Source organism: Apostichopus japonicus, chromosome 13 (genome assembly GCF_037975245.1).
Source record: "Apostichopus japonicus isolate 1M-3 chromosome 13, ASM3797524v1, whole genome shotgun sequence".
Lineage (NCBI taxonomy): Eukaryota > Metazoa > Echinodermata > Holothuroidea > Aspidochirotida > Stichopodidae > Apostichopus > Apostichopus japonicus.
Window position 1 is genome coordinate 3974603 of NC_092573.1, and position 16970 is coordinate 3991572.

Genomic DNA, 16970 nt, shown 5'->3' on the forward strand with positions numbered 1-16970 from the left:
ACAAACACTCTGAATACGATTTCAAATAGAGATCGGCGGCGGTGGTGCCGGATTGGGACAGACTTGTTGTGGGTGGGTGGGGTGGGGGGGGGGGGGTTAAGGGCAACATCACCCACGTCCTTCCCCTCCCACACATATGGCTATATTTCTTTCTGAAGTCTTCATTCTCTTGAAGATGGCAAAGATAAAGAGACCCATTGCAGTAAACTGAGGTAAAAGGTATTTCGCCACCTATTTTATTTATTTCCTTTTCCTTTTTTGGACTTAAAAAAAGCGTGATTTTAACCAATTGTTGTTGTTTTTTATCATAACAAAGAACAATAAAGTCAAGAGAATAAAAAACAAGACAACGAAATTGTTGACCAAGGTAACATACGAAATTAGTGTTGTATTTCAGAAAATATCACAGCGTCACTTTTATCATTTCCATTTAATCTGTGCAATATCAGTACTGCCTTGTATTATACCTTCTGATGGATTATTGCTCTTAAAACAAGCAAAATACGATAAAAATTCTGAGAGAGAGAGAAAAAATCAAAACAAGAAGAACGAGATATATGCGAGAGAGAGGAAGAGATGAAAAAAAAGTCAAAACCCAGAAGGAAAAATTGTATGTAAAACAACGATAATAACCCAATTAAAAGATTACGTTTCCAATATTACAAATGTTATTACATTAATAAACCAGTTACATTTGATACTAAGGTATAAAAACTCAAATATTTACATGTGCAATACCAATACCTCCCCTCCAACCCCCCCCCTCCTCCTCACCCCCAATGATCCTTATGAACTTATGAATTTCCCCACACAAAAAAAAGTAGGAAATGGTACTTTTGATAGAAAAAATGTAAATCTTACATGCATTAGAACTGAATTTTCATGAAATATGAACAGATCCTGGAATAATATGTATATAGTATTTGCTCATTATATCATTGAAAATCACTGCAGGGCAGTTCTTCCAGGTATAACCCAATAGATATAATCTATGTATATTTTTTATTACTGCTTTCAAGACTTCAAGCGTGACTTTAGGCACAAAAATTCTTTCCGATACATTTACAGGCAAAATAAAACCCAACTTCCACACAAAGGCTGGTTCTAACTTTTCAATAATGACTATTTCAATATATCAGTCTCATGATTCAAAGCGGCTGAAGAATCTATAGTTTAACATATATACCATTAGAAATTCTGCTTAGAAGCATCATGGCTAGCAATAGGCAAACAGAGAAATTTATGACCTCCCTAACAACATGTTGACATGTATTACAAAAACATGCTCATAATGTTAACCCTCCCCCCCCCCCCACCCCCTAAATAACATGTTGATCATGTAATCCAAATACATGTTCACAATGTTAGTGCAAATTTGACACAATTATATTGTTTATATAAGAAGTTACATAGAATATATCTTGGTAGATTGCAGTGTGTAATGTTTCAGACCTGCAATGCCCCCCCTCCCCTCACTCTCCTAACCAGCACCCTTTCCCGAACCAAACACCCCATTTTGAAGGCCTGAATCTATCATACAATAGATAAATATATATACGGAACATGTGAGGGCCTTAATAATTAGGCATGATAAGTTACAGTGTGAGATAACAACTATGCAGAGCTTCCACAAATCAATGGAGAGTGCTCATGTGTTTAAGATAATATGAAAATTTACCTAACAAAGTTTTAATATTATCATGTCAAAGATCTATCATTCATTCTCCCCTCCCCCGCCCCCCCCCCCCAAAAAAATACAAATGTTCCGAAACTTTAACAGAAATATCCTTTCTCTACCAGTCTACTATAGCATATTCCCCGAGCATCTGGAGTTTTAATTAATAATGAACAAAGAGACAAAAGAACTGCTTAAAATTCATACTGCAAGTCTTGAGATACACTTATTCTTCTCAACATTATAGTAAATCTGTCAATCATTCAATGCCAGATTGTCTCACATCTTCTTTACTCATCAAATCCATCCAAAAATGGGTCTTCTTTATTCCTTTTTTTTCCCCCTTCAAATTCCTCCTTCCCCTTTTCTTTCCTTCGTTTTTGTTTGTTTCAGGATAAGCAGATAGCTTTATTTCAGTGTCTACAGTACTTCAGAGTACCTATATAGTACCTCTATTTCAGAGTACCTCTCGGTTAAGAAATAAATTTGGTAGGATAACGGGTAGATGAACAGGCAAACGTAAAAATCGTTGCAAAATAAACGCTCGCGACAAGAGATGACTGTCATCGTTCCGTCATGTATGGAAATAAAAATGCATATTCATGAGGTATAAACTTTAAAACAAATTTTTTTTTAACTGAAATGATATAACAACTATATTGCACACATTTGACTGATGACCAGTCATCATCCCCAATCAGAATTCCTTATTCTTTCCATACTGTCATTAAACTGCCCCAATCAGCCCCTCCCCCTGCCCCCTTCGGCAAATCATGAAAGGTCTACTCATGAATGAAGAGGTATCTTTATTACAATGAATGTCATCTCAAATTGGGTGGACCCAAAGGGGCTGGAAATATGTCAATTTCATAATTTAAAAAAAGGTGGATTTCTCTCTTTCTTTTCTTCACAGAAGTCACAATATGAGAGTTAATTAGATTTAAACACATGTCATGTGACCATCACATAGACTTGTTTGAAATTGCAAAAGACCAGTATTACAGGAATGTTTAAGTGATGGAGCATTAGCTGCAATGGTTAGCTATGGATGTTACCTTTAACCCCTACTGGTTTTCAAAGGCGACAGAGGGTTGTTTTGTTATTGGGAGAAAGTCACAAAATGTGTAAATGCTTTCCACTGATGTAATGAAAATACTTCAAACTAAAACTTGCCGGCAAAGTGTAAAAGAAAAGAAACCCCACTTCTTTAGTATTCAACATGGGACAAAATAAATAAGGGCATTTTACACAAAGTACAACAAAACAGCCCATTTTACCTTCTAATGAACCCACTGATACCTTGTGGTAATTACCATACGATCAACTGTCCTTGAAAGTAACAGAATATACAGCATTGAAAACACTGTTTTTTTAATTCTTTGACAATCAAACAAATCTGAGGGTATAAATCATTGAATTTTCCAGGCTTGGATAGCATTTACGATCACAGTAAGGCTGGTCTACGGTGGTTTCGCTGTCCATTCATATGTAGAATTAATACTTGTTTGTTCCAATTAAAGCCATCAACATATCTGCCTCCATCCATCAATAAAAGTTTTTATTACAAGGACCATCATCTCTCTCGAATCTGTGAAACTTTTTGAGAATGTCGAGACTTTTACTCAACGACAAGCGGGAATGATTTATATGAGAATTGTCACCCAAATAAGTGCTGGATGACTTAGCAGGCAGAGAAAATGGACCTTGTTTTTTTATTTCCTGAGGTGAACCACGTCGGAAATTACGCTATATTCGATCGATTACGTACAGAATGTCTTGAATTTATCTGTTGTTGATGTTATCAACATCAATACATAGTAAAGGCAGCAAGAGTTGGGGAAATGAATTGAGATGGATGGAATGATATGCATTGTCAATATTATATAACTGAACTATTTGACTGTAATGATATGTATTGCCAACCTTCAACAATGACCATTCCTCGTCATTCTTTACCTCGGCAAATGCAAAACGAATTTCTTTCCATTTTGTTTGAGACGGAGAGGGAAGGCTAAGAGGGATCTCCAGTCAGGAAAAAGCTTTGACTCGACTCATCCCCCAAGATCTTATTTCCCCCTTTTTTTTTAACGACCCGAGGAGGAGAACACAGATCTAAAAGAATGCTCCCCTTACTGTTATGCAAATGCTCGTTCCCGTAAACTAAATGAACAAGATCGACTACGTCGTGCTCTGCAATTCTGGCCCCTTACTGGCCCCTTCTGGCCCCTTACTATAGCACAAAGATTTGCTGTAGATTTCTATCCAAAACCTACACCCCCCCCCTCCCCCTCAAATAGCCTTTTCTGTTCAATGAATGAATTTACAAGGGTGATGATTATGTTATCACCTGTTCATACCAAACTACACTTTGAGCTAATTTTGTCTACGATTTGATTTATCCTTCCAGCCAAACATTTCATCAAACTGAAAACTCTAATATGTTGCAGGTGCCTCCAAGCTTGTATCATATTTAGTTTATATCAGATAACAGTCCCTTGATGATCATCCCAAGACCCACACTGAGTTTTACAGACTAACCTAACTTCCATAAAAGTTTATTGGCAATATTCATTACCTCAAGTGTTTTTTGTACATCAGCCTTTTAATTCTCATAAACCTCTGATGAAATTAATCTCGACAGTTCATGTCAGAATCCAACAATATATCTAACAACAAAATGTTAAACATGTAAATGCTGATGCAGAAAGAAAAGCATAGAAAAGAAAAGCATAGAATAGAAAAGCATAGTGGCTTCTCCCTGTCTTTCACGCAAATTAAAAGTGGAACGTTATTCTTGGATGACCAAATTGAACCAATATTGCACCAACAGAGCAACCACAATGATCTTGTATTATTTACAAGCCACTAATTAAATCAATTATCTAAGATACCGATGAAGATTAAAAGTACGGCCTAACACTGCATTCCTACTCATGATATGAAGATCTGTTACATGACGTCACAACTACATCAATCTGGTTAAAATTTATATTCCAAATCTGATATTAATCCATTTCTTTCTCTCTCTTTCCGGATAAATAATGATATGATATTAAACCATGAATAAGACCAATCCATATGTAGTTTGATCCAAACACACATCTAACTGAAATTCACAGTTACCTAATTTAACAGGACGATGCAAAAACATACATTGTGGCTTGCATTGATTCAATAACTAGTGAAATGATATGCATTTTCTTTATAAACCACACACATGTCAATCATCGATCCAAACCACAATATATGAAATTTGATTCCCACATAGGTTCAACTGTCACATTCAGCTAACTATTCATTAGAGGCCTAAAAATTAACATTAGAGGAGCATGGATGATTTAGACTTGAAAGGGACTGTCTCTGACAAAGTCATAGCAATATCTTTCACATAGAATGTTTGGACTTGCTTGGATGAATAGAAACTCTATATTCAAATTTAATTAAAGAAACAGAAGAAAGAAAATGACACATTTTAAAATGTAAAGGCTGCTTTACAATGTTATTTTTCCTTAATTATGTGATATGAAGGCTATTGCCATGGGAACTAAAACTTGTTTGCAATAACAAACAGGGGGGGGAGAGCATGAAAAAAAAAAGATAATTTTTTTTTAAAATCCAAATGAGGAAGTACACAACTGTACTAAAACTTGTTAACATTCATTGGGTAAGATCATACAGTATGTGAGAATAAATGCATGAATGAACGAATGAACAAATGAATTAGTTAAGAATTCCATTTCATCAAATTTGATAGGTAACAACACTGTAGCAAATAGTGGCAAAGTTTTACATTGTATTCTGAAAATTACATTTTCTTAAAAAGAGGCAGACACAATTTGTGGTAAATAGCCAAAACATTTTCATGCATTCATACAACAACCAAATGACCCACCCTAACAGTGTTTAGGGCAAGGTTATGCCCTACCTGTGTTAAGGGCAAGGTTACACCCTACCAGTGTTTAGGGCAAGGAAACACTCCAACAGTGTTTACACCCTACCAGTGTTTAGGGCAAGGAAACACTACAACAGTGTTTACACCCTACCAGTGTTTAGGGCAAGGAAACACTCCAACAGTGTTTACACCCTACCAGTGTTTAGGGCAAGGTTACACTCTGCCAGTCTTTAGGGCAAGGCAACACCCTACCAGTGTTTAGGGCAAGGAAACACTCCAACAGTGTTTACACCCTACCAGTGTTATACCTTACCAGTGTTTAGGGCAAGGTTACATCCTACCAATGCTCACTTCAACTTTACTTTCAACATGCTCTATGTATACCTGGCACAGCATCCCCAGGCCTCCCTTTCCAAAGTTAAAACATACTTGACTTCAGCGTGTTTTATAATTCTTAATAAATGTTTGGCTTTCAGAAGGTGTGACTAAAATGATTCATAACATAAATGTTGTTGCAGGTTATCACCCATATTATTGTAACGTATTATCTATCCCCTAGACTCCAATAAGCTGTTTAATACGCTGTACACTAAATTGCAATCACAACAGTCAGGGGAAAAAATTATGACTTTTTTTTTCTGTCTTCTGTTTTTCTGTTTGATACCGAGATTTAAAGGTTTTTTTTCGGCCTGTCCATTTTGTCCATTGTTTGGGGTAATTTGTGACAAAGCAATCTGAATTCAATGTAAACAACCAGTCGATCGATTGTCTCTGAGGATAGTTCTACCTGTCAGCAAGATATTTTGTAGATATTTACTGAAGAACCGATTTGTTCCATCCTTGATATGTTACAACCACACTGTGGGACGAGAAATACAATTTGAAGTCCTGTATTATGTGATTTCATTTCACTGTACTCATAGTTGATCACTCTGCTAATAGATTTTTTTCCCCCTCCCCTTTTTGAAACATATTACACTATCTTCAAACTATTTATAAAACCTACAAAGCTTACAAGTACTGAAACCAACAAGGCTGACAGTTCACATGCCGTGAAATTGATTATGGAGGCAATAACTTATATAGACGTTGTACACAGGGCACAGTCACACCAAGTAAGACAAAAAATTCTCACAACAAAAACGGCTATCAACAAAACAAGCTCGGAAACTCCAACCGTTTAGAAGGTTGCACTATTTGTGGTGATGAACCCGTGTTATCACTTACCAAGCCAAAGAAAAAAAAAAAAAAAAGATACAAAAATCTCTTTGCAGTTTACTGATTGAGGTGCAGTTTACGTAGCATGTTTAGGACCGAAATCATTACCGACAGGGTTGAAAAGCATCAAGGCGAGCTCCCCCGTTCTTTACAAAGAGAAGTGACTAAATCTTTCTCGAAGATTTCTGTAATCACCACAGGAAGTCCAGAACAGATGACAAATCTCTTCCTTCTTTAATCGCAGCATGCAGGTACCACCTTGGGGTGACAAAGTCTTGTTTCGGCAAACACAAGGAAACAAAGGGCCTCTTTTGAAGGTTACCATCCAGTATCCATGGTGATATACGTCCTTCACATCATCCCTCCATCTCTGGTCTGCAGATCCGATACCTATACAAGACAGAAAGTCAATTTTACGACTCTAGTATAATTTTATAACACCATCGTATTGGTTCATTACAGACCGTTAATTCTGTCATCTAGTTTTGCCAGACAAAAATGCCATGCAAGATGTACATAGCTCTTGGTTTTCTTAAGTTTGTCCACTAGAAGCTGAAGTTACCCCAGATGGCCGGGTGACTGATAGAAACACGAAATGTTAAGTACATTTATCGGTAATTATACGATCAGATGCAAGTTTTGGGTAATGATATTTTCTCTCACCAAGTAATTTAAACCCTTCAACACAAACCTACATTGCCCCAAACTGTTTGAGAAGTGGGCCTACGTCACTTACCAATCAGCTTTGAGTAAAATCACTGTTCTTCTCAGCGTCTCTCCTGAGTTTCTCTTCCACTTCCAGGAATTTATTATCCAACTCATCCAAAGGGACTAACTTGCAACTGGAGATGCCATTTGCTGTTAAATTGTTCTGGAGGGCTGCCTGCTCCAAAACGGTCATGTATCGTTGTAGAATCGAACAAGCTGAGAGGGTTTTGTTAAAATCTGTGAAAGACACCTGTGGGAAAAGACTTTTCCAGATAATCTTTGGTGGCACAAATGGCACCGATGATCTAAGGACGCAAGGGAGGTCTGCTGAGTGATAAGCCACTGTGTAGGCCAGTACAAATGGTTTCTTACTGTTGGTTTGTTCTTGTGGAGTATTTACTGGTATCAACAAGTTTCCTTTCCACAACTTTGTGACGTTTGCGTTTTTGGCAACCTGTGACGGAGACGATTCTCTCGATTGCGACGATGGTGTCACAAGACTTGGAGGAGCAACGCTGGTAACAACAGAATCTGCTGAGGTAACGGTTGTGGGCCCCGTTGGGGTAGACACTGATGTAGAGGCTGATGAATCTACTGGCTGTGCAGGGGTGGAAACTAGTTGAGACAGAGGTACAGATGTCTTGGGAGATGACGGTGTCGATGAGACAGAAGATTCAAGTGGCTTGTTGACTTGACGTATCGATGAAATCATTGTCACCGGTGATGAGACAGGTATACTGATCACTGGAGAAGGAGGAGCAAGAGTACAGACCAAATTACTTGTGACTTGGGAAGAAACAATTTGAATCAGCTGAGGAGGTGGAGGAGGAGGATGCTGAACCTGCTCAATGTGATAAAGATGTGGCAAGGCCGTAGATATCGGTGTTGATATGACTGTAACCGGTGGTTGAGATGGCGCAGCATTAGTGAGAGAGAGTGAATTTGTCTGGACTGTCAGAGGAGAATCTGGTTTCTTTTGAACAATGTTAGAGTTGTCCTCAACCAGAGTAGACTTGGTACTTGCTTCTATAGTCACTTCTTCATTCTTACACACACCATGTAAATTATCCTCTGTGACTGGATTTTCTGCAATCACCAACTTATTCTCCTCCTCCTCCTCCTCCTCCTCGTCTTCCTCGTTGAGCTCAAATTTGGGGGGATTCCCTTCGTTAACCTTTGAGGCATCGTTGCAATCTGTCTTGGGTATTTGCCCATTACCCTCTCCATCTATTAACTCTCCAGCCACTGCCTCTGAGCTTCCTTCCCTCTCTGATCCGCCTGTTGCAACATCTTCCACAGCGACTACATCTTTAACGGTCGTTGAATTTGTGAGTGAGATCTCGCTCACCCTTTTTTCCTCTGGGCAGGTGTTCTCTATGGTCGAATCTTCACAGACCGAGCCTTCATGACTTTCTACGTTATCTCTGGGATCAGTGGAATCCTTCTTGGCACTTCTCTTATCCCTCTCCTCTGCGTCAATTTCTTCGTTCCCAAATTTCAAAAAGTCAATGGCATCTTCTTCAATTCCTTTGTCTGCAGCACTTGCTTTGTGGGTTTGATTCCCTTGTTTGATGTGGATGTCACTCCTGCCTTCCGTTTCATCCTTCTGGCCTACCCCGGCTTCATCGTCTATACTGAGAGGAGCATCATCTTCTAGATGGTCTTCCAACAGAAGTTGATCACAGCTGTTTGCTGGTTTATTTTCTGATAGAGTTGCCAACGACTCCACCTTCATAATGGATGGCATCTTCCTCTCTTGAATGTCTTCGACATCCTCACTATCAGAGTGACCACTTATCTTTTCTACCGTGGCTGGTCGATCCCTGCCGGTTTCCTCGACCTTGATGTCCGTGGCACCTGCTTTCGTTGCCAGCTCACGGGACCTAGAGGCTAGTTCACTCTCAGGAGACACTGGTGGGGAATGTTGCCAGATATCAGTTGTAGTAGAAACTTGACACGGTGGAGATGTGTCATTCTCTGTCCTGGCCTCCGCAGATGTCCCCTCTGTCCTGATACCACTGGTCTTATCTTTCTCTTCGCCACTTTCTAACAGAGTTCTAATTGTTTGAGATATTTTTAAATTGCATCTTTCCAACTCTTCCTTCATGACAACTGGAACCTTCTCTCCGGCTTTGCTTATGGCTAGAGTTTTCACGACACTCTCATTTTTGCACTCACTTAACAGAGACACCAGGAAATTTCGAAACGAGCCCGCAAACTGCGTGGAGAGTAGATCGATCAATTGCTGCTGGCATTCTTCTTCAGAGACAGAAGAACCCCCATGGTCCGTTTCATCTCTTCCCGATGTTGAGCTTGTTTGATCAGTGTGCTCAACTGTACTGTTCTCCGTTTGCACAACATGATTTGACCCTTCAGCAATTGGGTATGGTTTTTCAAGGCTTGCCACAACTGCATGAGAGATGATATCTGATATTGTTGGTCCCTCTAACTTAGAAGTAAACTTCCCAAACTGAAGAATATTCGGGAATGGATTATTCAAAGAGTTACTTAAAGGCACTGAAAAGTCTTTGCATCTCTCCTTCTGTTCTGTATCAACAACCTTTTGACTGGCATTGACGCTGAGATCAAGGGGTTGTTCGACGCTATGAGATGTCGGAGTCTCACCTGGCAGAATACTTGACGAAACTGTTCCGTCACTTGTGCCAGGTCTGCTACTAGAGGGTAATGATGCATACTCTGCTAGTCTCGACTTGAAAATATCCCCGATGCCTCTACTTCTCTTAGCAGCAGGAGGCACCTCCGACGAATCCCTAGTGGCGTGACGCTTCCTTAGAGGTTTATTTTCAACACCTGAGTTTGATTGTGTGCCGGATGGAGAACTTAAATCCTGAGGCAAAGATGATTGTTCCTCTGAGATATCCATAGGTTCTGCCTTAAAATGTCTTTGGACAATAGCTGGCAAATTTGATGAAGTAGTCGGAGGCTGGGGAGGTGGACGAGGTGGAGGAGGAGGATGATGACGAGAAGGCACTTTTGTCATTGCACTACTCTGTTCACTTCTTTTGGAGTGATCATTCATATCATGAGATGAAGGACAAGCATCACCATCTTTATCAAGTTCCTGTTTTATTCTATTCTCCATCATTTTCATCAAACAGTTTGGATTATCAATTCTTTTGGTCATCTTCTCATCGGGGACGTTCTTAACCTGCGCTAGGCTTTTGACATGTTTTATCTGTGGCAAAGATTGCTCTGTATAATGTTTAAGGTGACTTGGCATACCAATATTTTGTTCCCATCTGACGGGTGGCGATGGCTTCTCTTTCGGCCGTTCCATATTAGCAACGTACGATGCATGCAAACGTGACCGAAAGTTCGGATGGCCACTCGAGGGCACCCCTTGAGGTGATAATCTTGGGCTGGGGCTTGGGATCTGTTTCTGTTGATATATCAGTTGGTCGTGTCTGGTCAAATGTTCTTGTTCCCGCAACTTTTCTATTTCCTGAATCATGCGTGCATTCACTGCAGCAGAGTTTTGGAAGAGCCTATAGTTCAGACTCTGAGCAGCTGCTAAATCTGTATGAGAGAATAGAGATGGTCTGTTGGTAGTCAGCCTATTACCAACTACTGGGTAGCTAGGCTCTCCCTGTGATGCAGAGGTTTGCTGCAGCCTATCCCTATACAAAACAATCCTTTCATGTTGCTCTGAGGCAGTCAACTGTTTTGAAGCTAGAAGATGTTTCTCCATCATTTGCAATCTCTCCTTGCTTCCGAATGCCAAAAGTTCCGCTTCGGTCGGTGTCTCTCGCCGTACGTCTCTCTGTCTGTTGGAACTAGGCACTTCATATACGTGTGGCTCTTGATTTGGCATGGATAAGACTTGCTGGTGGAGGCGTCTCAACTGAGCCAGCGAATCTTCTGGGCTCCTGTTTGGCATCAGAGCCGGAACATATTGCACTCTGTCTTCCATCCCGTGGATAGGAGCTGAGCTCACCTGGTGGGCTAGTATTGCCCTCTGCTGGGCAAGCTTAGCTTGCATCATGGAAGCATCCTTGAATTCTCTCTGTCTTTCAAGTACATGAGGTGAAGCTGGACCAGCACAGGCAAGGTGAGGTTGTTGAATCCTTCCGGTAAACACAGGGGTTGGAAATCGATCTGTATTTATTGGAGTAGGGTTCAGGTGTGAAAGCTGTGAAGCTATCAAAGGGCTCAGAGGTGGTCTCCCAGGTATTTGATATGGTGGGCGTGGTAGACCTCTATGTGAAGCAGTCTGGCTTCTCTGAGCCTTTAACAGATGTCGCTGATCCATCGCATTTGATCAAAGGTGCACCATATTAGAGACAATGAAGAAGTTGATGATTCCACATCTTCCGTAACACATCTTTCCGAGTGACAAGCTTAGAACAGGCTCAATAGTACATTTCCTGATTAATATCCACCAATATTAAAAGTGGATGCAACTCAGTGAAGAATAATGCAAAGTTATTTGTTCATCTCCTGCTTGTTCCATTGAAGTATTGTAGTTTCACACAGTGTTTTTCTTTGTGAATGTGTCTGACACTGGTATATATCTGTGGAGGAAGAGAGGAAAAGCAATGAAAATAAATGAGTTCTCAGGACATACTGTACTGTAAGACACGTATTTCACAAAGACAACTAAAAACAAACACAAAACTGAACAAACTTGGAGTGTACGGTAATGCATAATTCCTGACTCTTGGAAGAAATTTGAAACAGTATTGCAGATGGAATGCATTTAATTGAACAATGTCACATTTTTGCATTATAACCTATAAATTAGTAAAATGCATCAACAATTTTCAGAAATTCTTATTATACGTTAACAGTGAAGCTATAGTCTCAGACTGAGGGCTGCAAGCAAGGTTGACTCGCATTAATATCAAGAGAAAAGACAGATTCTCTTTTTCAAATTTCTTTTCAAATTTTTAATGTGTTTGTACACAGCTGTCAAAATTGTCTAGAATTCACTGCAATACATTACAATGGGTCCACAACCCCCCCCCCTCCTCCCTCCCACCTCCAGAATTTACCAGCAGTTGCCACTATCTACAGTATCTGACCATTTCTTCAATACCGTACATATCCAACAACCCCCATCTCCAAAACAATTTCCATTCTGGAAAACAGAGATCAAGGGCTTTACGTACTATTTCACACTGGAACTGACACTTTGCACAAATCTACATGAGGATGTACAGGTTAAACTCCCATGCATACACTCATCTTGATTGAAGTGGACAAAGTTTTATGAACTGTGATTAAATGAAAAAAAATGCCAAAATCCACTCAACAATTTTTTTTGGTGGGGGGGGGTGGGGTTTAGGCAGCAAGATCAGTCGCACAATGGGGGTATCAAATGATCAATGACTCTAAAGACTTTTGTAATTATTGTTAAAAACCCATCATTAATGGCTTCAGAATCCTTCTATACCATGACCTAGAAAATTCTCTCACAGGGAATACAGTATATGCAGTACTACATTGATCAATCCACTTGAAATGTTTATTAGTCCAGAATATAAAATCATTCTTTGTTCTGGTAGATATACACAAACAGTAAATTATTAAGTAGCTACTAATAAACCAGGGTTATCTAAACTCACAGTTTACAAAAATTGTATGTCTACAATGACACCTGTTTCAATATTTACATATAGTACCAACATCTGTGAAGACTTGGACAACTTCCAAAACCACTGCATTTCAGCAGTATTTGAATAAAAATTAGTACGTCTCGACTACTGTACTGCAGGATCCAATTTATTAACAGTGCACACTACACTGAGTGTACATACAGTGTATATATTTATACATATACAATATATATTTATATGTAAGGCGACTTAAGTTTTGTTTTCGCAGTTCACAGTCAACACAAAATTGTTACAGGTCAATTTTCATACAAATTTATGAGATAATATCTGATTAAATTTCAACACGTTGTTGATTAAATTTCTCTGCAGTGCTGGTCAGTTACTGTTTTCACCGACGCGTACACAAACTTTATTGATTTATATATTGTCGGGAACTTTCTGATGCACAAAATAATTAAAATATTAAAATAACAGAAATGGAAAACAACAAAAAATGAGTTACTGTACGGCACAAGCAGGTACTGTATGGCATTTAGCCAGGGGAAAATGCCTAATTGTGAGAACTGTTTTAGCTACTGTAACTACAAATTCACAGCGCGTACTCCCTCACCTCATATAACCTATGCATTACCGTATTAACCTCGCTCTAGCATCTGGCAATTTGTCTGTATGTAAGTGTGGCCATCTCCCTTCCGTAATTGCCAGCTGTTACGCAAGTATCGCTCTCTTATTGCTCTCACTAAATCCTAAGATTTCAATTACTTCGTCTAAAGTTTATCGTTGTTTTTGTAATTCTTTTTCATCTATTCAACGTCCTGCACGTTTGAACTGCTTTTTGTCTTTGAAACGTTTTTTCTTTCGTGATTTTCGAACGTTTTTTGGTTTACCTCGTGAACGTGGTTCACGTAGCGTGGCTAGGCCCGCACCTTAGTGTAGCGTTCTCCTAGCGTTTATTTACTTCCACGTACAGCAGTCGTGTACGTGGGCTTACTTGCAGTTAAGTAACTGCTTTGTTTAGTTCTTCATACTGTTTTCGTACAGCAGTCGTGTACGTTTTCCCTTTGCAGTAAAGTAACTGCCTTGTTTATTTTTCGTACTGGTTTAGATACGAATTTCTTACTGTTCACGTACAGCAGCCGTGTACGTTTTCATTCTGCAGTAAAGTAACTGTTTTTAATTTAGTTTTCACAGCTTCAGGTCTCGGAGATTTCTCAAAAATTTTTTCAGAGATTTCTCGAAAAAAAAAAAAAAAAAAGGATGGAAAACTGCCGTTCTTGTAAGCAGTTCCGTCCGTTCAAAGCATGGGATAAGCATGATTTATGCCCAAAGTGTCGCCCATGCGGGAGTAAGCAGACCTGCTCCATTTGCCAGGACTGGACCCAGGAGCGCTGGGATTTGATCGGTACCTGGCTGGCGGATAAAGCCGCAGAAAAAAGAAAGAAGGCGGCTTCCTCAAAGCAGGGGAAAAAGAAGCCGCCGGCGAAGGAACCCCAGGCGGCCATAAGAGATGGCATAAGCCCTAAACATGGGGGAACGGAGGGCGCCATACGAGATGGCTCAAACCCTCCTCAGGAACGGGTATCCATACGAGATGGAGCTAATTCCCGTGCGGCGTCAGCTCAGCCACGGCCGCGACCCCAGGAGGGTCCGTCCACTTCAGGCCACGTGGAGTCCAGAAGCCCCCGAAGACAAGCGGTGGCGGACTTATTTACTTCAACTCCGGGGTCGTGGGACCACAACCGGAGAGATTTCTCGGGGTTCTCCCCGGAGAGTACGGAACGGCGCCAAAGCCGAAGCAGAAGCCGTACCCACAGCCGTAGCCGCGGTAGGAGCCGGGAAAGACACCGGCGACCTCGACGCAGGTCGAGGTCTGGCTCGTCGCCCTCGTCCTCGAGCGGACATTCTTCTGGGCGACACAGGGCCAAGAAACGAAAGAGGAGACAATCCCCAGATCCGGGGCAGGCTCTCCTTTCCCAGGTTAAAGACCTCCTGGGACAATTGCTACAAAAGCCGAGTCAACAGGACCCGGAACAACAAGGGGCTCCGTCAATTCCACCACAACCGGCGCCACCGCCAGCACCGGTTACGGACGATCTCGCCCCTGAGGAGGCCCAGGCAGATCCCTGGGACGACGTCTCCTCCAGAGCTGATGATGCGCTGTCAATCGCAGCTAGTGCCCGCCTCCTCAGTGGAGACTCCGAGGCGGAGGATGAAGAACCCTTACGGGGTACAGAAATTTCGGCGGAAGCCTTTGAGAAGGCGACGGCAGTACTCCGCAGAGTCCTCGGCTTCGAGGAAAGGGTGGATGCGCGGGCCCACGAGGGGCCGGCATCCAAACTCACTTTGAACGCGGCCACCCAAAAGCCTCGAGCCTCCATCCCGGTGGATGTGGAATGTAGAGAGCGGTTCGAGGCGGTGGCACAGGCGAAACGCTGGACAGCCTTCCAGCGATCAGCCCATCGCACTTTCCACGTGGGCGACGAAGACTGGGAAAGTCTTTTCACGCCACCCCAAATCCCGCCTCAAGTGAAGGAGAGACTTCGGTCGGCGGGTGCCTTAGACGGCAAAGACAAGTTCAGGGAGAAGGGTGCACAGACCCTAGAATCCTCCCTGTTCGACGTAGATAGGGCCTCCCGCGCAGGGATGAAGTACTCGTCAGCCCTATTACTTTTCGCCGAGCTATTGAACAGATCGTTCCAACAGGCCCAGGCATCGGGTATCTCCCGCAAAGATACCGCCGCCATCATTGCCCTCCTGGGACCCGTTTCCAGGATGGTATTAGACCAGTTCGCCCGCGTCTCGGTTAAGGCTACCTTGACACGTCGGGACCTGGTTCTGAACTCCCTGAATTGGTCGTCCAGATCCACGGCGGACGCGTTCCGCAACTTACCGATCCTGGGCAGCGACCTCTTCGGCGGCAAGTTCGATGACAAACTCCGGGAGGAGGCAGAGAGAATGAAATCTCTGAGGGAGGCGGATGAGCACATGTCCCGCCCGACCTCATCCTCGCGCCCACGTTTTGACTCAAGACAAGGTAGCCGCTCAAGATCCAGCTACAGTCAGAGTCGGGGCGCTCCGCGAACGCAGCAACAATCCGCTCCTTCGCGGCCCGAACACAGGCCGTACCGCCCGCAATACCGCGGAAGCCGCGGGCGCGGTAAACGGCCCTAGGGATGCCCACCCCACCGTAGCGGCCAAGGCCAAGGTGGGGGGGCGACTAAGAGTTTTCTGGGCTCACTGGGAGAAAATCGACCCAGGAGCCTGGGTACTGGACGTGGTAAAAAGGGGCTACGAGATAGAGTTCTCGTCTACCCCACCCCAATATGGCCTCTTCGCAACCACGCCAGTACCCGAGATACCGGAAAAGCGGGCCGCCCTCGAGGACGAGATCAACAGTCTTCTCAAAAAAGGCGCCATTACGCGGGTCACCACCGCAAACGCGGACGGCCCCCTCTTCCGGTCCTCGTTCTTCCTCACGCCGAAGAAGAACGGGACTTGGAGGCCCATCCTGAACCTCAGACCTCTCAACAGGAGGTTCATCCGACCGGAGAGGTTCAGGATGGAGACTCTCACATCAATCCTCCACCTACTGCGCCCAGGGATGCGGGCATCCTCCGTCGATCTAAAGGATGCCTACCTACATATCCCCATCCGACTCGAGGACCAGCGGTTCCTCGCGTTCAGGTACAAGGCCATAGATTACCGCTTCACAGCGCTACCATTTGGCCTCTCCACGGCACCCAGGGTTTTCACCAGGGTAACAAGGGCGGTCCTGGCTCACCTCCGCCGAAACGGGGTAATGGTGTTCGCCTACCTAGACGATTGGTTAGTACTCGGCAACTCCCAACAAGGGGCTCTCGCCAGTACAAACGCCACCGTCTCCCTCCTGACGAAACTGGGG

At 42.5% G+C, this 16970-nt stretch overlaps 1 protein-coding gene across 5 annotated transcripts in view; it reads right to left on the reverse strand.

Moving 5' to 3' along the window:
* Positions 1–363: 363 nt before the first annotated feature.
* The window catches only part of LOC139979071 (uncharacterized), a 63111-nt gene continuing 46504 nt past the window's right edge, over positions 364–16970 (reverse strand). For all 5 annotated transcript variants that reach the window (XM_071989726.1, XM_071989725.1, XM_071989728.1 and 2 more), the window contains 2 exons: positions 7522–12025; positions 364–7175 (listed from right to left, as the gene is read on the reverse strand). In XM_071989726.1, coding sequence (XP_071845827.1) covers positions 7525–11763 — 4239 coding nt within the window. In that variant the 5' untranslated portion in view covers positions 11764–12025 and the 3' untranslated portion in view covers positions 364–7175; positions 7522–7524. The remainder of the gene's footprint in view (positions 7176–7521; positions 12026–16970) is intronic.